General features: G+C 43.1%; 2 protein-coding genes across 4 annotated transcripts in view; one reads left to right on the top strand and one right to left on the bottom strand.

Moving 5' to 3' along the window:
- The first annotated feature begins 4,980 nt into the window (after positions 1-4,980).
- Positions 4,981-15,829, top strand: CPM (carboxypeptidase M). Its single transcript, XM_008937226.1, has 7 exons — positions 4,981-5,084; positions 10,868-11,040; positions 12,496-12,680; positions 12,931-13,101; positions 13,580-13,732; positions 14,731-14,879; positions 15,580-15,829. The coding sequence occupies exons 1-7, from the start codon at positions 5,070-5,072 to the stop codon at positions 15,811-15,813; spliced, it is 1,080 nt and encodes a 359-aa protein (XP_008935474.1). The 5' UTR covers positions 4,981-5,069; the 3' UTR covers positions 15,814-15,829.
- Positions 15,830-19,782: 3,953 nt separating this feature from the next.
- The window catches only part of MDM2 (MDM2 proto-oncogene, E3 ubiquitin protein ligase), an 11,905-nt gene continuing 5,703 nt past the window's right edge, over positions 19,783-25,984 (bottom strand). The window contains exons 7-10 of one of the 3 annotated variants that reach the window (XM_008937222.1): positions 24,484-24,644; positions 23,360-23,515; positions 21,990-22,067; positions 19,783-20,498 (exon numbers count right to left, since the gene is read on the bottom strand). In XM_008937222.1, the coding sequence (XP_008935470.1) occupies positions 19,929-20,498; positions 21,990-22,067; positions 23,360-23,515; positions 24,484-24,644 (965 nt within the window). In that variant the 3' untranslated portion in view covers positions 19,783-19,928. The remainder of the gene's footprint in view (positions 20,499-21,989; positions 22,068-23,359; positions 23,516-24,483; positions 24,645-25,984) is intronic. The other 2 variants (XM_008937223.1, XM_008937225.1) reach the window with 2 other exon arrangements.

Raw genomic sequence — 25,984 nt, 5'->3', positions numbered from 1 at the left:
GAGATGTGGTGGAGTCCCCATCACTGGAGTTTTTCAAGATGCAGTTGGACAGGGTGCTCAATCTCATCTAGGCTCGCTTTCCCTTGAAGGGTTGGACCAAATGATCTTTTAGGTCCCTTCCAACCTCGTCTGTTCTATGATTCGGTGATTGTTTCTATGGTTGAATTTTCATGGATCTTGCACTCTAAGATTCAGTCTTTCTTCCACTTTTCTGAACTGTGCCTTTCTACGTAGGGACTGCCTCGATGTGGATCAGCACTGCTGCAGTGCTTCCCCATGAAGTCAGTGTGCAACACATGGCCAGCCCAGGAGGACTGTAGTCAGCTTATTGCTTTATCTGGGTCCAAGTGAACTTCCATGCAAACTTTTGAATCCATAGCCTAGCCCGAGTGGTACTGTCAGTGGGCCTGGTGTGTTGCCCAGCCATTTCACTCCCTTTCCTAGCCCTGACTTGCTTTGAAATGACAACAGTTCTTCATAAATGAAGCTGTAAAGAGCAAAATTAAGAAAAACAGAAACAAATTACAAAACAAAACAAACCAGAGAATTCAATCTGGATGGCAACATCTACAAATGGTTTGGTTTCTTTCCCACTAGATCTAGAGATCAAATTCAGTTCTTCATCTTAATTCCCAGTTTTCATGGGTCTGTTTAGAATACTGACACATTGCCATGAATGGTGGCAATGCCAGAAAATGTAAAAAAAAAAAAAAAAAAGACTGCCCCTTCCACTAAGATGTGAGTGGTCTGAGCTCTGTTCAAATGTAAGTCTTTGTGTGTCTCAGGACGAGTAATGTTAGACAGACACGTTTGTCTTGATTACTTGAAATACAGTTCACTAATCAGTTGAAGTCAGTTCTGCTTTGGCAATGAGAAGTGGCTTTTTTTGACATACATTCAGCTGATTCAGAGCATGGGAGGTAGCTTAGCTGTTCATGCTGGGTACAAAAACAGCGTTACCTAAGGCTTTACTGGTTAAAGGAAACTTTATCTCTATGCTGAATCTTTTTATAGGCAGTAAATCACTGCCATATGGGAAGATATCCTACGTCATCCCTCATAGGTACATTACCCAGTACTGCAGGCTGAGCAGACCCAGGAATTTATTTTAATTGGTAATGGCCGGTTTAATACTCACAGGCTGGAAATGCCAGCTTGGAAAGGGTGTCTCAGTTCATGGGAGTGTTTATCATTTAGATGGCCCTCACACAAACTATAGACAGTCTAAACACTAATGCTGGGAAGACCAGTTTAAATCAGTACTTAATGCTAGTCTATACTTAGCTCTTCCTTGTGTTTCCCATGAGTGCAATTTCAGCGATAGCAGCAGGAGTGAGCACTGCTGATGTCATGGCACTGGAAATTTCTTTTTTTAAATTTGAAATCAGAACACTATTTGCAAAAATAACTTTAGCATTTTAGGTGTACTTGGACTCCTTTTGCTTTAGTGTATATATAGTATTGAATTAGTGCTAATGCTGCTATGGGCAAGTGGCTAAAGCATATGGTACTGTTCTACATTGGCTCACGAGGTGCTCTGAGAAGTCTGTATGCAGTGGATGTGGATGTTGTTGTTGCTAGTAGTTGAATTTGAAATAGCTGTTGTGATCTTTGTGATCAGTTTTGGGTCCCTCACTACAAGAAAGATATTGACATGCTGGAGTGTGCCCAAAGAAGGGCAACTCTTCTGGTGAAGGGTGGTGAAGGGCCTAGAGCACAAGTCTTATGAGAAGAAGCAGAGGGAACTGGGGTTGTTTAGCATGGAGAAAAGGAGGCTCAGGGGAAGACCTTAGCACTCTCTACAACTACCCAAAAGGAGGTTGTAACGAGGTGGGGGTTGGTCTCTTCTCCTGTGTAGCAAGTGATAGGACCAGAGGAAATGGCCTCAAATTGACTAGGGGAAGTTTAGATTGTGTACTAGGAAAAATTTCTTCACCAAAAGGGTTTTCAAGCACTGGGAAAGGCTGCCCAGGGAAATGGTGGAGTCACCATCCCTGGAGGCATTTAAAAGACGTGTACATGCGATGCTTAGGGGCATGGGTTAGTGGTGACCTGGCAGTGCTGGGTTGATAGTTGGACTTAATTGCGAAGGTCTCTTCCACCCAGGACGATTCTGTGATCTGCTTCCTTTCAAATAAAACCAGGGCTAATCTTAATGTCTGGTTACTGGTGAGATAAGGTGCTTCATGTTCTAGGGACTACAGCATTGTTTGCCTGCTGTAATCAGTTGGTTATTTTATATATTAGATAATTATGTCCAGAAAGGTAATATAAGTATAGTAAATACATTGTTTAGCTTCATGCAGGATCAGGACATTAAACCATCTTGTCTTCTAGGTCAGTGCTTTGTGCTTGTGTAAGAAATCATCAGGGGCTTGAGGAACTTAATGCGTTTAATCGGCACTCATTTCACTTGCTCTGAAAGGGCTTTTTACACACAATTCACTGAATCTGTTTGCTCTCAGATGTTCTGAAGCCCTGTCTGTGTGGTTGCTACTCATGTTGACAACGGACAGTCCCAGGGTTGAAGGAAAGTATAACCTTATAGAAGGCATATGTCTTCTCTTTAGGAAACTGTTTTACAACTTAGTTGTACCCACCTCCATCTGGAAGAGAGCTGGGACACATCAGGTTTCTAGTATAGGTCCTTTGCTACCTTAGTCTTATAAATTCACCACTATCTTTTAGATGCTTAATCTGCTGTTTGGCACTGTGGCTTGGTCTGATAATCCCTAGCTAAGGAAGCTGCGTGTTGTTCGTTTGTAGTAGTCATCTGAATTTTGGGCTGTGGTCAAAAGGCTGCACTTGCAGTTGTAAGCAGGCATGTTCCTCTTGGTGCAGCAGTCCATGTGGCAGCTGACAAATTTGGAACCAAGGAGGGATGTCTGAAATTTCCTTCCAGTAGAGGGAAGGAGAGCTGGACAGAATGGCTTAGAGGACATGAAGACAAAGAATGATAGGAGCACTCTGAAAGGAAGGACTTCCTTGGTACTTCATTGAAGGCTGCCTGTGGATACGGTCATGGAGAGGATGACAGGTTGCAGAGATGGAAATTGCATTTTCTCCATATTTGATTATGAAGAAAAGTAGCATTTTTTTTTCCTAATAAGGTTTTTATCAGTTCTAAACATACTGCTGCAGCAAGAATTGCCATCTGTTTTCACAGAACTGCAGGATGTTTGGGGTTGGAATTGACCTGTGGAGGTTTTGAAGGGAAGAAGGGTTAGGGTGGTGGGGATTGATGTTTCTTTTCTTTTTGAAGAAGGGTGTGCTTAAAAGCTAGCATCTCTGACTTCTCTGCTCTGTAACTTGTCTAGACTTACACAAGTCAAACTATTTTATTTTTTCAATGAAACAGTGGCTCTGCATACAACAAAACCAAATAACTACCTTCCTCACCAAATCACTTTCCATGAACTTATTTCTAAAAGTATGGATTGCTTGCTCACATTGTCCTTTAATGGAACAGTCAGTAGCTGCATCTCACAGCTTTGTGCATAGCCTATGGATGTCAGGGTTGAAGGCCAATGTCTTCTAGAGTGACTGTATAAAACTAGAGGACCCTGAGAGCCCTCCTTGTTGAATTTGTTGGATCTGTCTGCTCTCAGTGCTGTCTTCTTGTTTCTTGATCCTAAGCCTGAGACTGATTCAGCCTGTTAAGTGAGAATTTAGTTTGGCAACCACTGTCTTCCATTTGGCTGTCTTGCGGTTGTTTCAATGCATCTTGTCTTCCTTCTGTCCTCTTCAACTTTTTATTTTCTCCCATTCCTGAAGTTATTGCAGCTGCCACAGCATTTCTGTTTTCCTTTCTGTCTTTGTGCCTGGCTCAGTGGACCTATACCGTGAGGGTCGTGGCTTCCACCTCTGAGAAATTTTTACACTCCAGAGTTTATTTACTGCAGATTTGATGATCCACAAAGATTTAGGGACTAATGCTTTTATAGTACTGCATATAGCAGCACTTGCATTCTTCTTTCCTGTAAGTAACAGGGATGGCTGGACTGCTCTGAGGCAGCTCACGGGCCCCAGCGAGCCCCGTGTGAGGGCTGGGGACAGGCAGCATGGGTGCAAGGTCTGGGCGTTAGCAGTCTATAGGCTGTGGCTGCCTTTATCAAGGAACTGCTCCAGTTTTGTTGCTGCCACCTGCTGAAACTAGAGTGTTCCACCTCGTTGAGTAGACCAGTGGGAAGCAGGTTTGCAGTTGAGATCTGAAGTGCCGCAATATCACTGAATAATAATAATAATAAAAAATGTCCCGTTCCCTGCCCCCTCCCTCCTCCCCATGAGGACTTCCAAAATGTGTGTTTGTTTTGTTACTTAAAGTTCAGCTTCCTGTGCAGCTTTTAGTGGTCCTAACTAATACTCTCTCTGCAGCTTTTAATTCTTTCCCTGCTGTTTTCTTTGGAATATGTCTCTGATACAGCTCTGCCCGGTATCTCCCGTTTTCTGAGCAGCAACTCATGGATGTGTTGAGCTTTTATGTATTGTCTTTAACACAAAAAAAAAAGATGCTCTTTCTTTGTGGTGATGAAAACTTCTGCATATACTTCAGGAAACCCTTATGATATTTTGAGAGGAGGAGTGTCTTATTTTTAAATGTTCTTTAGTTGCTTGGTGACTTTGCTTGACAAGATCTTGCTTGTTAAACTTGATTTGAAAAATGTGTATTACAAAAAAAAAATAATCAAGCCCAAACTATTTTCTAGCACTGGTTAAATGCTTTTGAAATTGCAGGGTTCACTATACACTTTTGTTCAGAAGGTAAAATATATTTACCCCTATAATTAATATGGCAAGTACTAAAAGAATAAAAACCCCACAGTCTACTTTGATATGCTATATATAGGACTGACTGGGCAGCAATGAAATATGAGAATTTGTACAGTAGCCTTAGTGACCAACTCTTTCTTTTTTTTTTTCCTTTCCTTTAAAGTTTGTATGATTTTACACTTGTTTAAAATGTCTTTTCCCCTTCCCCTCTTAAAGGTAGAGACCTGTGGGTTCTTGTTCTGGGAAGGTTTCCAACCCATCATAAGATTGGCATTCCAGAATTCAAGTATGTTGCTAATATGCATGGGGATGAGGTACGTTTCAACTTTTGCAATGTCATTTATACCAGTTACAGATCTTACCAAATATATCTTATCAGAGGTTTAGAGTGAACTTCTATCAAGTGTGTGCTGCTTATTACTGAGGTAGCTCATACCTCAAGGAGAACCTAAGAAGTGTGTATTTCTCGAGGAATTTCAAGAATAAAGTTTCCTTGTTTTGGTGGAAGGGCTTTAGGAGACTGTACATCATAGCAAAGAATCCTGCAATCCTACATCTAAGACCTCTCTGAAGTAGAGAGCTTTATCTTCCTCACATGAGTAAACCCAGTGGCTTTACCTTTCCTGGCAACCAGTACAGGCAAACTACTGCACCTGACAGTATTATTGACTAGGCATGAGGTATGACTGACAGAACTCTTCAGATACATCCTAAGTATGAATACTAATTGCTGCGAAGCACCAAAAGATTTATTTTGGGAAGAAAGTTTCTCTTGGGAACCTTAAGCTAGGAATACCTAGATTTACCTGAAATAGCACAGTGAGTGCAAAACAAAAGCAATGTTTGGATTAACATGCTCTGGAAAGAATGCCCACTCATTAATGATAAATTAAAAACAGTGGTTATGAGCTGTCCTGGTGTAGTACATGAATCTGGAACAGAAAGACTCAAAAATTCACTGTTTTCTATAATCTTTTCATGCTTTCCATTTTCCTTTTTATTTTTTTATTTTTTTTTAGCTTTACCTGCTTGTATTAGTCATGTTCAGGATAGCTTCAAACTACACAATGTACTTCTTTGCAGTCTTTAATGTGAAGGGTAAATAATTCAACAGAAATGGCAAAATTTGTATATATGTCTGTGCTAGACTGAATTCCCAAACCCAAGAAAAATGGATGTAGTCAGAAGTGACTGTGCAAAGCGTAATGCATCAAAGGCAAGTGCTGTTAGCAGTAGTGTGTGAGAGCACTCACACGCCACGGGCACTGGTGACATTGTGTGCCAAGAATTTTCCCCAGGTTAGACTAGTTTCACCGTGCTTGACAGTGGCTGTGCTCAAAGTGCTGCTGGGAGACTGACTGCTCTGGAATTTAACTCTGTGTGGGAGGAAGCTGATTCATGGTTTCAAATGGGTACGTGTGTTGCTGGATGCCCAAGAGAGGGTTTGCAGCTTCTCAAACCTGGTGTCTGTCAGCAGGATGGTTCAGGGTGCCTCGGAATGGAGGCTCCATTGTGTGCCAGTCCCTGCAGACTGCTGAAGGGAACTGCAAACCTGTGGCTACAGATGACCCAGCTTTGGTAGGAGAGAGATGGCCAGAATGGCATGGCTCTCAAATCCAGTACTGCTGGGCTGCAGAAGGCCACTCCTGCTGTTGAAACCTCCACAATGAAGCACTCCTGCCCTTATCACTGCCCAGCCGGATGTGCACGAGGAACTTTGACCACAGGGACACACCGTTTGCTTATCTGTAAGGTCAGGAATTGCTGGAGGTCAGGCAACCTGAATCGCTGCCTAGGGTCTTGGTTTTCATATCGACTGTGAGGAAATGAGGCAAGACTTTTTTTTAAGTATCTGGCAGGGTTCATCCTTGAGGTGCCTGCGTATGTACTCAGTGCTAGGCTACGTTCTAGCTTGTTCGTTAGACCAAGCATGTACCTAAGGAAGATTCTGGAAATGGAGCTGTTCCTTTTTTTCAGCCCCTCATGATGATCTTTTACCTCGTGTTTTTTTGTGTATGGAATATAACACAAACAAACTGTTGGTGTTTGTTTTTTCTATCTGAACATAAATGTATTTCAGATGGCAGGAAATGAATACTTCATATAGAGAAACAATGGAGAACTGGAATATTTTTTCCCCATAATCTAAGATTCCGCTTGACTAGTCACTGGGAAAAGATTCAAGTACCTCTGTAATATATTTAGCAGATAAGTTTTGCACTAACTGCATTACAAGCTTCAACTCAGGTTCCGCAATCTTTCATAACTTAAAATTGCAGGATTATGGCTTCACGGATCTAATTATGTCTTTTGTGCTTCAGTGATGCTTTCCAGAAATGGTACAAAGTGAGAACTATTTCTTGTATAGTGAACCATTTTCCACCAGGCTTCAGTATCAGCGTGATGTGGTGTAAAGAAGGTCAGAAGCACCAAAGATTTCAAAATTCAAAGCAACAAATTCTATTTCCTAGCAAGAGACTTTTTAAAAAAAAAAAAAAAAAAGGCAAGCCAGATGCTGCTGAGATCTTTCAATAGAGGTAGGACTGTTGCCTCACCCCAGTTGCCTTTTTCCTTATCTTTACTCCCACTCTTTCGAGTGGGAAAAGAAAGAGTGATCCATTTACCAGGCAGGTGAAGCCTGAAGCCTGTGGAATTTGTCCAGGTCTCAGGGCAGTTACCAGCTCAGAAGCAGGCGCTGTGTTGCCATCTCCTCCAGCGGCTGTGCGAGGGAATGCAGCTCCCTGTCATGCCCGTGCTGCTTCTCATAGTTCTGTGGTGGTGGCTACTATAGAAATAACTAAGTGCCAGACAGTATTTGCAGAAGGGGTTGCTTTAATAGCCAAGGGCAAACGCAGTGAGTGCGTGTCACAGCTGAGCATAGCGATTAGCGCGGGACAAGCGTTTAAAAAAGAAACATCTTGTAAGTGTGACATTTAAGTGGTAAATCAAGATGGACTATCGGTTTCTCTGCTGTAGCTCCACTTCCTCAGGCGGGGCTGAGCCTGGTATGCTCTGCTGGCTCTCTAGAGCAGGCAGGGCAGGAGCAAGGAGACTGGCAAAACCATGTTGCTCTGAAACGGGTCCTACCTGATGGTTTGGATTCAGTCCAACTTTAAAACCAGGCCAGGAATAATTTTGATCATAAAAATGGGCAGAGTCTATCTGCTTGTAGTCCCCTGGTATTACACCTCTATCATGTGGTAACAAATATGTTTTAAAGACAGGGCTGCAGTGGAGTGTTACAGTGCAATTGGGGCTAACCTTAATCTTCTAACTGGCTGCCACCAGGGTTTCTTGAGCAAGCCCTTCAGTAGCTGAGCAGTGTGCTGACCCAGCCGTGCCGGAAGCGATAGTCAGCAAGTTTAAGGGGCAGTGTCTACAGGAAGAGCAGTCACACCCTTTTCTGCGGTGCTGATCCGTGCCCTGACACATGCTGTGTCACTCAGGGCTTCCCCTGAGGGCCACCGAAAGCCTTTCCTGCTGGCTCGCTCCCTTTGGGGTACACAAGGAAAGTGACAGCTGAAGGAGCACAGAAAAACCTTATGTCTAACTGTATCCCTAGATGTGGAAGAAAGGGGTTTCTTTTGCTTTTGTTTCACCCCTCATTTGAGCTACAGCAAAACAGTGCACCTGGATGTCACCCTTGGGATACTGCAAGTGAAACCAAATATTCATCATGTCTCCTCAAAGCTCCAGAGCACATAAAGGCTGTACCCTGCTCTCTACATCTTTGTATTAGACTAGAGGCAGGGTAAGGCATCTGTCCTTGACCTCACTGTTAGTAACTTACCTCCACTGTGTATAGACCCTTCATTTGAAGCTCTAAGGTGAAAACAAATGTCTCGTAACTTCTCCCCACAGGTAGAGCTGACCTCTCTAGTAACAGGGTAAAGCTTGGCTGGGTAGCAGATGCTTCCAAGGGCTCGATCAAGACTTAAGCTCTACTTTCCCAGAAACAAACAAACAAAAATATCCCTTTCCTGCCCCTCAAACACCTCCAGATGTGCTTTCTTAAGGAATGCAGGGTACTCTGGATCACCCCTCCTCACTGCACCAAACCAGCATGGTAATAAACACATCCCTCCCCAACCAGGGCATGATCAAAGTACCAACTCCCTGTGACAGAGCTTAGCTGAGTTTCTTAATGTACCAAGTACTTGGGTACAACAACAGCTGTACAAGGAATCCTACAGAACAGGATTTGTTTTTGAGATACTGTGTATGTAAGTCAGTCTGGGTTTAACTTTTAAGTGCAAAGAATATAATCTAGGAAAAAAACGGTCATCTTTCATTCATTATAAACATTGTCCTTTTTCACCACTTTCTCTTGTTGCTTTTCTTTATCTCTTTTTCCCCCCTTCCTGTTCTGGCTTCTTTACTCCTTTCTGGATGTCTTTTTGTCAGGCACTGAAGAGGAGCACAGGAGGAGGAGAAGCACTTTCCCAGTTTCTCCAGAGAGCAGTCCAGTCTTGTCTGTAGTTTAGCTAAATCTCTGTGGTAGGGCTGTCCTTGCTACTTCTGAGCCTGATAGTTTTATCTCTCATGCCCAGGGCCATGATTTGGCTGACTTTTCTCCCTTCCTTTCTTTCCCTCCACTCCATGTGCTTCCCAACATGTCTATCACTCAGAGCTGGAATGGAGCTGCCTGTACAAGACAGATTCTGTTGCAATCCCTTCTTAAATTTCGTAGAGTAAATTTATCAAACCTGCCAAGCAGCCTGCTTTCATGTTCTCAGGTGCTGTGCTGAAAGCCACTGGCAATGGAGGAGGCTATGTACCTTCTCCTCCCCTTATCAAAGCCCATTTGCTTGTAGTGTCTAGTAGAAGAACCACTTAGTTACTGGGACACGATATGCGTTTGTGCAACGTGGCTTCCCCTAGCAGATCACTGGATGGTGGCTTGCAGAAGGCCAGCAGGAGCTGGCAGGCAAAGGCTGGAAGACTTAGGAATAAAACTGGTGTGGGGCAGGATGAGAAGAGACACTTTTTTTTGGCCACTGTGACCAGCTCAAGCCATGGCTGCCTTCCAGTACGGTGAAACAGTGTGATCCACAACTGAGTGGAGTCAGGTTTGGCACTGTGTTGTTTATTTGTTTCTCCTGCAATAAACAGCAGTTGCCAGCTAACTGGCAAGATGTGGTTTGCTCCCAACCTGCAGGAGCAGTTACGCCCACCCAGCCCTCCTTCCCCCATCGTGTACCAACCCAGCTCCTGCGGGCCTTGCTCCTGCTGGACAGCGTCTCTGCTCGTGTTTACCTTAACACCTAGAGCAGGATTTGACACTTAAAATGGATCGATGTGAAAACTCAACAAGATATTAGTGCAGCAGATAGTTGTGGAGAAACATTCCTTTTCCCTTGCTTTATTTCACCCACCTTTTACCTTAGCCTCTACCCATTTGAAAGCAAGATGTTTGTCTGCAACACCAGGTTCATCCAGGAACGCCAGGCCAGGCTTCTCACTTCAGAAAAAAACAGAAAACAAACAACACCACCCCCCTTCCCAAACCCCACACAAACAAACAACAAAACAAAGCCAAATTCTCTGCAGTATTTACAGTTTAGTGGTGCAAGACTTAAAATAAAAGATGCTGTTGCTCTGAATTAGAGCCTGCAGTGATTTGCCAGGTTTTGTTCTTGAAGATAAAGTAGAGAGAAATTATCTCTAGAGCACATTTAGTGGCAAGTCTTGATTTGTTCCCATCCCAGACAGGGCTTCGAAACCCCATAGTGACTTTGCATAGGGTCACAGAGCTGTAAAAAGTGCTTCTGCAAAGTATGGTCCAGTGGACACTGTACTAGTGGGTTTGGGGGTAGACTAGGACTGTTCTTAACTCACTGGAACTTGACACTATTCTGTCTGAAATCTGATAGAGCAGACTAAAGGGAGGTGTCCTGCCAGCTTTCATGACTTGTACAAACCTACATGAACAAAAATACCTATTGAGCTTTCCTTCTGCCTTTCCTTGATTCAAAGCCAAAGAATTGTATGTCTGTGCAGTCTCATAAGAAAAACCTTTAAGTGTGAGATGGTGGGTCTTTGTTTTTTTCTTCTTCTGTAGCAGATTTAAAACAAAAGTCTGTGCTTCTGCCTACAGACCGTTGGGAGAGAAATGCTCCTCCATCTGATAGACTTCCTGGTGACCAGCTACAGACGTGACCCAGTTATCACTCGGTTGCTCAATAACACCCGGATTCATATCATGCCAACAATGAATCCTGATGGATTTGAAGCAACGAAAGTGCCTGATTGCTACTACTCACAAGGAAGGTGAGGGTGGGAGTAGGTAAAGGAAATGGGTGGGGAGTAGTAATCGGAGAGAGCCAAGAGACTGAATCATACTTGGTGGGGAGGACAGCTTAGAGGATGTGTTAGGGCTAAATTGGGCCTGTGCTGTTCTGGAGAGGCACTATTACGGCACAGAATTTTTGGAAGACTGAGTCAGACTGATGTTTATATGTGGTGCAGCTAAAGAAAATTGGTCAGAATGGTGTAATGACCTCAGCTTTTAGGCAGGAGACCCAGATTGCAAATAGAAGGGCAATTACCTATTTAGACCTGTAGACTTACAGAAAAAGGAGGAAAACCCCACCCACAGGGATCTATTTCATCTGGAGACTGCTGTAGCCCTTCTTAAAGAGAAAAAGGTGTGCCCAGGCTTGTTGGAAGGCCTTCTAGAAATGTGTTTAAAGATGATGTTGAAGGCAGATTTAGTAAGAGGGAAGAGTTACTCAAGTAGAGCTACCTGTAACAGGAAAAATCTTGTGCAGAAAGTTATGTAACCTAGTGCCGCATCCTGTGCTACTTTTACATTCTTTAATGTAACTGTTGCAGAGACTGAAAAGGGAAGGAAAAGTTTAACAAGCTAGAAGGGGGAAGAAGAGGAGAGAGAATGGGAAGAAATGCCAAAGGGATAAAGTTGGAATGTGCAGCAAAAGCAAACTCACGAGCTAGAAGTTCTCTTGGATCACTGGCCGTGGCAGCATCGGAAGCAGGTGAAAAGGTAGTTGAGGTAGTTTATTTCTCTAGGTGACCAGTGTAGGCCCTCCTTTTTATTAGGAAAGAAGTTTATTCCTTAGTGACTAGGAATAGATAGGACTTTTACAGAGGGTAGTAGTATTTTTTTTAATCACCTCACTGTCAAATAGAGTTTAAACAATAGAGTTTAAAAAATGAATACAGCTAATGTTCAATACTCTCTCTAGTCTTGTGCTGACCTGTCTGAGTGAAAAAGGAGAAAAGTCTTTGCGCAGTCTGGACCTTCAGGTGCAGGGAGAAGAGAATACATCCTGTGCTGGAGGAAAATTTTTTGTTCTGTGTCCAGAGTGATAACAATGTGTGGGGGAAAGCCACCCAGTAGTTACTGTGGTCTTCTCTACAAGTGGGGAAAAACACCTACAGAAGGACAACTTCCTCCTTACCTGGCCTGGCTTTTTCTCATTCACTAGTGTGTAGGGGTGTGCACGCTATAAGCATGTTAAATATTATGCACCATTCCCACCTGAATACAACAGAAAAGTTGTTTTATTGTGCCCTGTGAGAATTCCAGTGCTGCCAGAAAACGAACTGAAGTCCATCTTGTTAATGCTTGAGAAGATGTGCAATGGTCACCTTACCTGTTTCCTGCAGATGCTAGCGTGCCACAGAGCTGAAGTGCTGGGGGGCTGGTGGGGCGGGAGCGTCCACAGGCAAACCAGTAATGGCCGCGTCTCCTCCCTTCCGAAGGTACAACAAGAATGGAGAAGATCTGAACAGAAACTTCCCTGATGCCTTTGAGAGTTACAACGTCAGCATTCAGCCAGAGACTCTAGCAGTGATGAACTGGATAAAGAATGAAACGTTTGTTCTTTCAGCAAACTTGCACGGGGGTGCCCTGGTTGCCAGTTACACCTTCGATAACGGGAACACAGGTAAGCTGGTAACAAGGTCCCTTCTCCACAGCTGATGTGGTTTAGGAACATTAGCTGTACCACAGCAAATTTTATAAGGATTTCTGCAAAGTTTTTCCACCTTTGGAGCTGGGACGGGCAGACTTTGATAAAGCCCATGAGAATTCACTGCCTGATGTGGCTACCTGGGAGGTGTTTACCCTGTGTGTGAGGCAGCACTCTGTGCTCTGCCAGTAAGGGGAGCTACCTGACAGCTGCCTTTATTCTGCAGTTACCGGCTCTTCAGAAGGCTACAGCAAGTCTCCAGATGATGATGTCTTTATTCATCTGGCAAAAACCTATTCTTACAACCATGCCAGCATGTACAAAGGGACTGGGTGTGACAACAGGCAAACCTTTCCAGAAGGCATAACCAACGGGTATTCTTGGTACCAGCTGGAAGGTGAGAACATCGGTGATTTTTTTTTTTTTTTTTTAATCAACTGCTTCAGAAATGATGTTTTCACTTTCTCATGCCGTCCTTCATGATGAAAGGGCTGTGATTTTGCCCAAATTGAGGGGAGTAAGCCAACACATTCACACGGATTCTGAGCAGGACCTGGGTGTTCAGACTCCCCCTGTCGGCAGTTACACAAATAAGCGAGGCAGCCTCTGCTGCCTGGCTGCTCCTCAGCCGTAGTAGTCATCATTCCCAAAACACCACTGTGCTTCAGAAAGCAACATTCCATGTGTAACTAGGGTGATTAAGGTGATTTTCCACAGGAGGCAGTAAATACAAACGGAGCATTGAGAAATATTTTATTTGAATTACTCTTCTGATGGGTGTGATGCAAGTACCAATATTTTAACTCCTCTGTTTTTCTTCTAGCTTTAACTTTGTGCTTATTTGCAGTTGAATGCTGTTTTATTTCACTTTTAAGGTGGAATGCAAGATTACAACTATGTCTGGGGACAGTGCTTTGAAATTACATTGGAGCTGTCATGCTGTAAATATCCTCCAGAAGACCAGCTGGAAAAGTTCTGGAGAGACAACAAAGTTGCTCTGATTGAATACATAAAACAAGTACACCTAGGTGGGTATGTTGTGTGGGGGAGGGAGCTGAGGCTGAGCAAAGTGGGAACTCTTCAGCAGCCTGGGCAAGTGTCAGAGCTCACGTGTGAACTCAGGAGCTATTGTGTCTGAACGGCAAGAGCTACGAGGCCAGGGATGGGTGAGGGAGGAGGACTTAGAGGTGTGTCAGGTGAGGGGTGATGAGCTCCACCACCGTGGTGCAAGGGGCTTAAAATGCACTGGGCAGGAGCAAGGGACAGGCCTCTGGAGATGTCTTACCACACCCCACTTAGGGAGTCCTCTTCCCTGAGTAGCCTCGGGGCAGTCACTTATTTCAAGGGTCTCTAAATGTGTGTGTGTGCATGTGCACGGTATCTCAAGGGTCTTTGCTGCTTGGATTTTGCATTTTTGTAAGGCTTTTCTTGGTGTGATCTTGACTTGGCTGCTGGAGGAGGGCTGCTGCTTAGTGAAGCAGTGGCACCTCACAAAGAGTTGAAGGGTCTGTACAAATACGTTGCTTATCTTGCGTTTCGTTGCCCAGAGTGTCTGGCTGCTGCTTTATCTTTGCTTAGTGCCAGCACTGCCTTGAAGGCGGTGCCTGCGCATTTAGGGAGCCTACTCCAGAAGCAGACGTGGTCAGTATTCTGCCATTGGGAGATAGATAAGAGACTGACTTATTTAAAATCATTTTAAAACCCCAAACCATTGCTGAAGGTGGAAGCCCTTCAGTAAAAGCCACGTACAGTAAGTAGGTGTGATGCTTTCAGCAAACGAGATTTAGAAGCAGAGGTTAAGGGTGTTCCTTTCTCACTTAATGCCAGGGTAAACTATTAACAACCACAAAGGATTGTATTTCAACTCCCTCTAGTAAGAGAGAAGTGACTAGTGATATTATTAGACGTGCTCAGAATCGATGAAATAGCCTTTGAGTGCATTCAGCAACAAACAGTCTTTCTTGGAGGAGGAGGCCCACCACTGGTACAGGCTGTGATCTCTCTCCTCTCCTCTCCCTTTTCACAGGTGTCAAAGGTCAAGTTACTGATAAGCATGGGAATCCTGTTCCCAACGCCATCGTGGAAGCGGAAGGCAGGCGTCACGTCTGCCCCTACAGAACAAACGAGCAGGGGGAGTACTTCCTCCTCCTCCTGCCCGGAACCTATGTCATCAATGTAAGTGCAAGGCCTCCCTAAGCTACAGTGTTTCATTGCACGGGGCCCCTCAGCAGTGAGGCTGCATCCCTGCAGACCTGTGAGCTGAGCCTGCTCAAGTCAATCACAGGAGCAGCTCTAACAACTTTTTACACATTTAAAAGAAACCAGTATCTTCAAGCATGCCTCAGCAGAAAGGGCATTTTTTGATACAGTAAAATCTTGAGAATGTATAGAGATAAGGGCTGGTCTGAGCTGCACAGTAGAGCCAGTTGTGGTCCCAGCCTCTGGGGCACGGTGACACTGGCTTGAGGCGTTTGAAACAAACAGCAGAGCTCTTGGAGGGTGAGGAGGTGGAGCTGGGACCCCCACAGCCCCCCGCAGTGACGGGCTGGCACCACCCTTAACGCGGCTTCTCTGTGGCGGCTGTCAGTAGCTGGTGCTAGAGAACATCTAAGCAGCGTAGGCTCTGCCTACTGCCAGCCAAGGGCTTATGCTTAGTATTAGACATAAATATTCAACTACTGGTTTTATGTCAGTTTTGGGGGGGTTTAGTCTTACTGCTGTCATGTGAAAACAACTCTTTCTCATTCTGTGTTCTCTAACTTGGCCACTGTTGCCTGTACGTGGCACACGTCGCCAAGCGTGCCAGACAACGACCGTTGCGTAGCCGAGCTCAGCGTTTCACACCGAGTGAGAGAGGTTTCTTCTTTGCTTCCAGGCTACAGTACCGGGGTTTAAGTCGATGCTGAAGACTGTGGAAATACCTGACAATACTGGTAACTTCAGTGCTGTGACACAAGACTTCTCTTTCTCAGAAGTCACTCTCAGATCAAAAGCTGCTTCATGTCCCAAAACTCCCCTCTACCAAGAGCTCGAGTGGGCTTCGGCTGCAGTAAGGCCAACTCTACACATCTTGCTTTTAATGACAGCTATACTTGTAATTTTCAAATAAAGTCAGGAATGACGGGACATGGCAAAAATCTTCCCGCACAAAAGTGGCTTTTCAGACAAGGAACTGTATATGCAAGAGAATGTATGTTTTTATAAACCAAATTAAGATTTACTATTGTGTTTATCATATTTTGTAAAATACTGGCTCGACAATCAAATGTTTTACTTTAATTGTAACAACCTATCGTATTTTTCTACATGAGTATTTTGCCCTATAAAGAAATTCTGTACAGCCTATGGGGATAAGTGTAGTATTTTGATGCAGAAACTGCATTCTGAAGAATGCCTGGGTTCAAAGAAGTCTAGGACTGTACTGCCAGTGTTTCACACAAGCCCAGGTGCCTTGTTGAGCCAATAGCTCGTGTAATAGCACAACTGTAAGCCATTAGCTCAATTCTAATTTCTCCTGATAAAGCTACAGCTGTAAAGAAGGAATAGCATTTTTACGTACACTCTCTTACCAGGCCAGATGGCACTGCTCAGGGCTGAAATGGGATAAACCAGGTAACGCAGACAGGTCCCAAGACAAGGAGATGGAAATGAAGTGTAAGTGGGTGCCGAAGGGGCACCGCGCTGGAAGCTGGGTGACAGCAGAGAGTAACTTGGGTCTCTGAAAACGGTGTCCCCTAAGGCAGAGCTGTAGAAAACAGTGTGGAAAGTCACTGACAGCTTTATACAGTGGCTGTTGCCCATTTTTTATGGAATTTGGTATGGAACAGAACCGCATCATACAATTCATTATTTCAAAATTTGAGTAGTTTTAGCACTGGCTTTAGAATGTGTGTTTCACAGCCCTTGATACTACAGGGCGGGTTGGAAGCTGGCTGGCACAGGCAGAGCCTGGTCCAGAGGCTGGTTTCGGGGGTGGCTGAACTCTGTGTTCCCCTGGGTGGGCTCTACTGCCTGCAGAGTGAGCAGATTCCTTCTCCATGCAGCTGAGTGAAGGCAGAAAGAGCCTGCAAAATTAAAAATCTGTATGAAAACCAAGCAGCAGAACTGTTAATCGATTAATTATCAAAAGAGAAGAGCACCAAGGAGTATATATACAAATCTTTATTTAAAGATTTTAAATGCAACATCATATCTGGCTTCCTCAGAAAAGGAAGAACAAAAGAGCCCAAAAGATAAATGCAATACAGGTAATTCTTCTCATAAATGGAGCTATACTCTGTGCAATTTGAGTGGATATTTCTATTTTGATGGTCACTGACTGTGGTAGTAGGTGCAGCAGGTGTCTAGAAGGTATGCACAAATTCTTGAGAGCATGTTCATCACTATAAACGGGCCTGTTTAGTAGTTGCTCCAGCTACATGTAGTCAGACAACAAAGTAAAATTCTGCTTCTGGAAAAGCTATTTAGTATTTTAGGTATTATGTAACTGGCGTGTTGACAGCCATTAATGTAGCTCAAAACAGAGAACTTTACGATCAGGCTGTTAAGTTAAAGCAACATCTACTCAAAAGGGGAGACAACACCTTTTTAAGAATTGCCAACAAATTTTACACGTACCATATACATATGTATGTACACACTATAGAGGGGTGATCCCTTAAAGCTTTCTGTGCACCTGTACTAAGTAAAAATTTAAAGTGAAATTAACTTTAATTAACAGTTAAATTTAAAATGTTTTGAGTATGTCTTCACTTTGCACTTCGCTCCTTGGGTCAAGAGTTGACTCTCAATACTAATAACTAACTATGCAGTGGAGAAGTCAGGCTGAATGGAGAAGTGGTTGGACAGACGTGAGCCCTCGCAGCCTTTGTACGTAACTCCTGCCCACCCGAAGCGCAGGAAGGAAGGTACTTTATATTGTTTGTTATGAAATCACGTACTGTCACATTTTGTCAGGGTCTGGCCACCCCTTCAACTGTCTCAAGTTGCGTGGCCCAAGGCAGAAGCAATTACTGCCTGCTGCCAACGGCCCTTGTGACCTCCCAGCACCTCCCTGCCCCCCAGCTCTTCCCAGGAGAACAAACACCACCAGAACGTTTTCAGCCTCCGCCTTTGTAATAAACATTGCTCAGGTTCAATGCAGAACTTTAAGGGAAGGACAAGAGAAATCAAAACCAAAAATCTTCCTGTGCCCCTCTTAATCTAAATATAATCTGAATACTTCTCTTTATTTTAAATGCTACATTTTCTTAAATATTCTTCTTGTGAAGGTGATTTACTGAATATGCATATTTATGTATCTACACATGTACCAATAGATTAATTCAATAAATTAAAGCTCAAAACACTAACTGTAAGCACAAGAGTATTTACAAATTGCAATAAATTAAGGATTAAAATCTGTGCGATATTAAATAAGAATCTCAAAGCCCTCACAGAGTTAGAACAATTCCAAACTTCTGTACTACAGTCTTGCTGACTCCTGTGCCACCACGCAAGCTCCGAAACCTGTTTGCAGGCCAAAGAGAACAGGGTGATGAAGACCAGGCTGGTCACCACCCACCCCACATGTACCGAGCACTGGTCAGGGTGAGGGTGCAGATGCAGACCCCAAGATTCCAGCTTTTAGGACCAAGGACCTGCCCTGGGCTGGGGTCACAGTGTCACCCACCTGTGCCCAAACCCCCCAAGCTACACTTGCCCGCCAGCGCCTCCTGTAGGGACTGGAGTAAGAAAGCAATGCTCATCCCTCCCCTCCTCGCAAAGCACACTTTGGGGGGGAACCCAAACCAAACACTAATTACTAGAAGTTACTAAGAATAGGATTAAGCTAGAAAACGTAACTCAAAACGGAGATTTACTCTGACACCGTAGTTTGGCGCTAGATGCAGGAATCCCCAATTACCAGTTCAGAGAGTGCTCCCAGGGCTGCTCTCCACAATGGCAGACACACTGGGGAAGTGTGGGTTTAGATGAGAGGGGAAAGTTCAGCATGCCGTATGCTCTCGGTGTGCCTCGTGCCAAAACAGAAGGTGCTGCTGGGCAAGCGAACGGGTTTTGAAGAAAAATCCCAGGAGATTGTGAACAGCATGGATCACTGCTCCAACCCTGCATGCCTTTTTCAGCTGGAATATTTTTTAGTTAAATACAGAGATTGCTTCAGGGGCTCGAGTGGAAGGGAAGGCCAAGGGCAGGACAGGGCAGTACCATCTGTCCCAGCAGGAGCCAGGTGAGCACAGCTGCTCCCCAGAACTGCACTCACAGCCACCACCCTGACAGGAGGGAAGGCATCACACTGAAAAAGTGTAAGACAGAGGAGACAACAGGATGGACAAAACCTTTCAAGCAGTCACCGTGTTATCAACGCTTCTCCTGAATACACACATCTACAGAAGCAGAAGTGCAGAAGAAGAATATGACTCTCCCCCAGTATTGCCCGATGGGGCTTTCCATAGCATCTCCTTCATTTACCTTTCTTGTGCAAGTTTTTCTCATGCTGCTAAAATAATAATCAGGACAGTACAGAGCTCCAAAGCCACAAACCATTTTCAAAGGCAGTTTCTCAGGATGTTGAAGAGATCTAGACTAAGACTGAACTTGGCTGCGTGACTTCTCAGGACACAGGCAGCCCTGAAGTTTACAACACGCACTACAAAAACAGAAATACACACGGTACCCTCTTCTGGTTTCAAAACCTTAAATGGTTTCCTATTGCATCCTTCCCCACTTCCTGGTAAGATGTCCCCCCATTATTTCGTTACCTGGAAGAATTTAAGTTTTGGGAACAAGGGAGACAAGATTCTATTTATTAATTTTATTGACTTATTCAGAGGGTTCCGATTCAGCCCAGTGTCTTCACCAGGCAACAGATACTGGAATGCAGACAATCTTCTACCCCTTCATAAGCATTCAATTTGGGGTTTTAATCTATTTAATCCAGTAAAACAAATGCGATTAATTTGTATGGAACATAAAATGCTTTGAGAGGAAGGTAGTTTACAGGAATTGGTTATTTCTATTGAGAGGGATTTAAAATCTTCAAGCTGACTTATGGACCCTAGGCTAACCTCTTAACAACTCCAATGCATTTATTTCAGCAATGACTTTTCATACCAAATGTAAAGAGACTCAAAATATTATTTTTTCAATACGTGTACAAAAATAGTTTCTTACTCTCTCAGCGGGTTTATGAAGGATTTTTGCTGCTCTCTAATCGACATCCATCTAACTAAAATAAGTTAGTACAATCATCTGTATGGGCTGTCTGCACACCGGACAGGGTTTGTTCCTCTTCTTAAGTTTTCTTGCGCACGTGAAACACGACATGAGGTGTCCTGTTTTGCCATGCACTATGCAGCCATTTTTAGGTCTGCTCTGACATATGACACAGGGTTCTATGCTACTAACAGGCAGGCTGGATTCCACAACTTCCTCTTTGTCTTGCATTTCCTTCTTCTCGGGCTCCTTATAGTCCTCCTGACTGCTACAGAACATGCTGCTTGACGTTGATGGCTGGGAATAATCTTCACTTTCCTGAGACTCAGAAATTTGTACTGCCTTGTCCTCACTCTCCTCCACAGCTGGTTCTTTTTCTTCTGTTATTTTCACTTTCTTGCAGTCGGGAACATCAAACCCTTCTTCAGGCTCTAGAGGTAATGAGCTTTCTAACTTGCTCTTCTCCAGCTTATCCCCCTTTTCATCCGGAAGCCAGTCCTCACGAAGGGCCCAGCATCGGTGGCAGTGTCGTGGAAGGGGAGGGTTCATTTCGCTACATTCGGGACACTTCCAATAATCCTTCAGTGAAGTAAAGGGTGGAACAACTTAAGCTACTTGGAATGCTTACAATCAAATATCTAGAGATTACAAATGACTTATTACTGCCAAATAATAGTTAGCTCGAGCTACTGACTTCTTTATAATTTAGAAATTCTATTCAGTGTTTGGCCTCACTTTACAGTTCTAGATTGAAAGTCTTGATTTTAGAACGCCTCTCTGATTTTCTCTCTTTTTTTTCTGCAGTAGATTTGTGAAATAGACAGAGGCAGAGCAATTAACAATGTACTATTTCTTATGCAAAACTGAAGAAACCAGATCACAATAGTCTTCAGAGAACCTAATGCAAAACCTCTTTCTTATAAAACGGTCACCATTCCCATTATTTTCAACAACAGGCTTCTGAAATGGAACCTACTCAAGACTGAGGGGACATTTAAGCTCTGGGACGCCGAGCCGCTGGTGTGCAGAACTGCCAGTGGAGGGCACTCTGACATAGCAGTGAGAGAACGGAAAACACCGTCCACTCAAAAAATCAAAAAAAAACAACAACAAAAAAAAGCTGCAGCACGGTCTCAGAGGTTACTCCACAGCTACACTGAAAATAAACCACTGTCTTATTAAAAATACTCCTAATTTTTTAGGAGAAAGACCCATCTTAAAAATAATGCATGCTGTAGGGGGAATAGAAACAAACCATCCGACCCAAACCAAAACAGAACTTATTTAGACCAAAGTACTTTTTGAGTCCTGAGTAACAGTGACATCAAAAGCTTAAAAGACCAATTTTAACTCCTAAAAATAATGTACAGACACATTTTTCCACACATAAACAGTGCTATGCTTTCAGGAAGTGGCCAGCCCTGTGTTTTACACACATACTGAAACCCCTCAGTCCTACAGACCATCGAGGGACTGGAACACTTCAGACAGTTTTGGACAACAGCTTTATTCAAGCTTCAACTGTGAAAAGCAAATATAAATAAAAAGAGACACTGTGTCACTGTTTTCATTCTGGTCTATGCTTTTTTTCCCACACCTACATATTTTGTATTTTGTTTCAAATCCCTGAGTTTCTCCCCACACTTCAAGAACAGTCTTACAGAATTTAAAAAAAAAAAAAAAACATATCTTTTGATTTTACAGTACTGTTCTCAAAACGAGTTTGCCTTCACATCTGTGTGTGACAGATTCCTTCATTCCAGTTGGACAATAAAATTAGATATTATGATTTATAGAAAGAAGGTGGGGTTTTACCTTTTTTTTCCATTTTGTGAAAAAAAAAAGTCAAATTTAGGCTCCAAATAATTTCCTTCCATTAAGTCAGTGAAACCATAAGGTAGTGTGGTGGTTTTTTTTGTAAAGCTTACAAGACAAAGTCGATTTACTACTTAAAAACAATAAAAAAAATTTTTTAAAAATCACTATTAGCAATAGAATTCATCTTTAATCTCGATCTACTCTATCAATTCACCCAACTTATAATGCTTTTCCAGTCAAGTTTTTACTCACAGCTAGAGAAATCTCTGGGTCTTCATCAAATGAATCGGCATCACTATCTTCATCTTGGTAAATAGTCAGCTGATATACCTGGTTTAAGTTTTAAGAAATAAAAGTACTGATGTAACTGGTTTTTGGTATTTCATTAAAAATCTCGTATTTTTAATCCAATAGATTTTCTGATAGTCTTAAATAAAATATAGTAAGTAATGCAATATATGTTAACTTACATTAGGAGGTAACTCCACAAAATCTGATAACTGGTTTGGGGTAAAAGAATTCTGGTAATCCTTGTGACACAGCTTGAAGAATACCATAGACTGGCCAGAGTAAAGGTTCCACTTGCCTAGAGCAGAGGCGGATCCTTCCCCTCCACTCAGCACTGGTGAGGCCACACCTTGAGCACTGTTTCCAGCTGTGGGCTCCCCAGTACACAAGACAAGCAACTACTACTACAGAGTCCAGTGAAGGGGCACTAAGGTTATGAAAAGTACTAGAGGAACTCTCCTGTGAGCAAAGGCTGAGGGAGCTGGAACCATTCAACCCGAAGAAGAGAAGGCTCAGGTGTGGGGCCTTACGAACACGTACAAGTACCTGAATGTAGGCTACGAATAAGATGGAGCCAGGCTCTTTTCAGCAGTGTCCAGCAACAGGACACTGTCACAAACTATGAGAGATTGGTAGCTGGCACAAATGACAACACAGGAGGTTCTGTATGAACATCAAGAGACAGCTTCTTTACTGTGAGGGCGACCAACCACTGGCACAGGTTGCTGTGAGCAGCTGTGGAGCCTCCATCCTTGGCGATATCCAAAATCACCTCTGGACATGGCCTTGGGCAGTCAGTGCTCTTGCAAATGGTATTAATCACCATTTTACTGTCCCCTTGCCTCCAAATGAAAATTTCTAAAATTGTGTTTCAGCATCTCTGTGAAAGATCTACATTCAAGGAGGCAAAGGATTCAGAAATATCCCTTTGCAAAGAGTCACTAGGGAAGTTTTCATACAGTATGGAAAGCAGTGTCAAAGCTCAGCACATACTTCTAGAAATAAAAATGCAGCAGTAGACTCAAGTACACACTCTGCCACCAACTCTAAACAGCTACTGAGTGAAGATAAACAGACTCTTCCAGGCTGCCCAGAGTCTGTTTCAGAGCCTGCAGAAGTGTGAGCAACCCTCCTCCGTTACTGCCTGGCGAGCATGTAATGGTGACCCAACCCCACAGGCAGGTCCTCTGACTTTGTGGCTGACTGGGTGCAGCCTGTCACACGGCACACAGCCCCAAAATAAACCTGAAGCCTTCGTGTTGCATCTCTACATTAAGTATTCCTGTAAGTTTCCTCCCCAGTGTCAAAACAAACCAAGCAAAACAAACATGTACCTCATCATCTTCATCTGTGAGCTCCTGTCCTTCTTCATTATGACTATAATCTTCCGAATAAATAGACTCAACTTCAAACTCTACACTGAACTGGTCTGAAACAGAACTGTGGTCAAGCCAATCAGAGTTTTCACTTAATGAACTGGCACCAATATCCTGGGGGAAAAAAAAAAAAAAAAAAAAAAGTGCATTCAGCCTCACCAGTCCATATCCATAACCATGACTGTTAAGATAGCTCACCAGATATAACCAAACTACTTAGTTTAATTAGCTATGAAGGTATTAGACCAACTGCAATTAGACTGAACATCTTTTATAAGAAACAAATTACAGGTTGGTAAAAATAAAGCTAGCTCTGAAAGCCTTTTGTTGGCTCTGTAATAGGAGGCTACAGTCAATGTACAGAGCCAGCTTGACAACTGCAGCTACTATTTCAAGAGGGCTCTCCTAAGAAGTGAAAGAAGAGATGGAAGATGATGCCTTTTGGCTAGGTGTCATTACATTCTCTGTTCTCATCAACCGAATCTGAGACTGTGGCTAAATAATTACAATTTAGCAAGAGTAAAGGTACTATTGTACCTTCAACTCAGAATACAGACATGACTAGGAATATAGTTCTCTTAGCTCTTCATGACTTAACCTAAGCACAGATAATTTGCCTCAGTCTTTGCTGACAAGAATAACAAAAACCAGAAAAGGCTTGGAAAAGGAATACAGCCGATCATCAGGGCACCACTACATACAGTCACCAAATCTGCACCAGAACTAACAACTGTTCTGAACTACAGCAAGTCTGCAACTGCTTCTTGTCTTTTAGCATTCTATGATATATTTATTTAAAAAATAAAATATACGTAGCATTTTTCTTTACTGTGCCAAACAGTAAGAATCTGTTTTTTAAAGAATATTGGGGGTTAGTATTTAAGAAAATTTCACATCAGCTTTGTCAAATCTATGAACAACTTCACTCAAACCATACACCAGCTCCTCTTTCAGCCTTCTCTTTCCTCAGACACCACTGAAGGCACGGCTGCTTCCAATTGAGAACACAATGTTTTAAGATGCACATTTACACTCATGGCACCTGCGAAATTTGTACCACAAAAATACCTATTTTGACTTACAGGAATGGAAAGAGAATCTGTTGAATCGCTGCTATTGCTTCTTTCACGGCACAGCCCACTGACTACACACCACGACAGGCTTTCATCAAACGTCAACGAAATGCTGTCTGACTTGTGTCGTTTTCTTCTGTCACTGTGCAGGTCATCTGAAGAATTTTCTTCTGGGCACATTCAAGAATTTTTATTACTCCAAAAACATCTATGCAATGTGCAGTTTTGGATATTCTCAACAGAAGCTTAAAATATAATTTACTTATTTAAGAATTTTAAGAAAAATTAAGCTATTTAGTATTAACTTCATGGGGAAAAAAGTAAAAGGCATTAAAACCTAATTTTAAAAACACATTAACACTGAGAAACATGAAAAGTGTGAAACATTCCTGAAAACAGTATTTCAGGGGCTGGCTTGCCCCACTTGTCCCATAAGAACAGCCTGTAAATGGCAGTTTCCATATGCCGGAAATAAAATAACTGTGAATTTTGAAGCCTTTTTACTCCACTTCCCAGATGACACACTAAACCCCTCCTCATTTTAAAAAACATAACTAGGATCTTAATTGTCCCAGCTTCCTCTACAGTCAGTAGACAGAAAGGCACTTTCAGAGGGCTTCTGAGTCCATCCCAGAATTTGCAGGGAGACAAGAGCAACTAGCTCCCAGGTCACATGCATATGAAGGACCTCATTCTAAGCAAGGTAAGCTCAGGTTCAAGTTTCAGACACCTCAACAAATTTATCAAGTTAACAGTTGCACTATATCCATTATATGTAATTGTTACAAAAATCCTGTTGAGTGAATGCAAACCATTACAACTTTCACCACACTCTAGCAAGAAAATCTTCAAGACATACTGTGTAAAAATTGAACTCTGGAAGCATTGCTTTAAGATGTGCTTAATAATTATGTTTGGTTTGAAGGCAAAAAGACAATGCTTTTTAAATACATCATGTTTTGAAACAACCACCCACAACAGTGCAAGGAGTAGAGGGACAGCATTTTAGGGGTAGGTAGGTAAAAATTCAGCTCCACTGACTTTTAGAGTGTTTGCTAAGAAACAGTTTTATTCAAAAAGATGTTGCTAAGTCAGTATGCATGTGCAGTGGAGTGAAAATGCCCCAAGAGGCCTGACAACCTGGTTCCGCAGACCTTGGTGAGAGCTGCTGCCCCACTACAGGTGCCGTCTGCATCCACCCTCTACTGCCCAGGTTCTCCCCTGCCTTGCAAAACACACCCTGCCAATCCACGAGTCTTCAAGTCTTGATCTTTCATTGTAAAAGAAAAGAGAACAAAACACTTGTACATACTTTGAGACTTCTCTTACTTTCCCTTGGTGCTTCTTGGCTCAGCCCCTCTCTTTTCTTTTTCCGCCCTGAGAGCCCCACCAAATTTGGTGCCCCCAGGCCCAAGGGTTGCTCCTGTCCATCGTTGTCCTCATTTAGTTGCCATGGCTCCATGCTGTACTGATACTGTATCACCACAAGGTTTCTATACACTATATAGGC

This window comes from Merops nubicus, unplaced genomic scaffold, assembly GCF_000691845.1.
Source record: "Merops nubicus isolate BGI_N331 unplaced genomic scaffold, ASM69184v1 scaffold37973, whole genome shotgun sequence".
Classification (NCBI taxonomy): domain Eukaryota; kingdom Metazoa; phylum Chordata; class Aves; order Coraciiformes; family Meropidae; genus Merops; species Merops nubicus.
The sequence above is the reverse complement of the archived record's forward strand: the minus strand, read 5'-3'. Positions and strand labels throughout refer to the sequence as shown.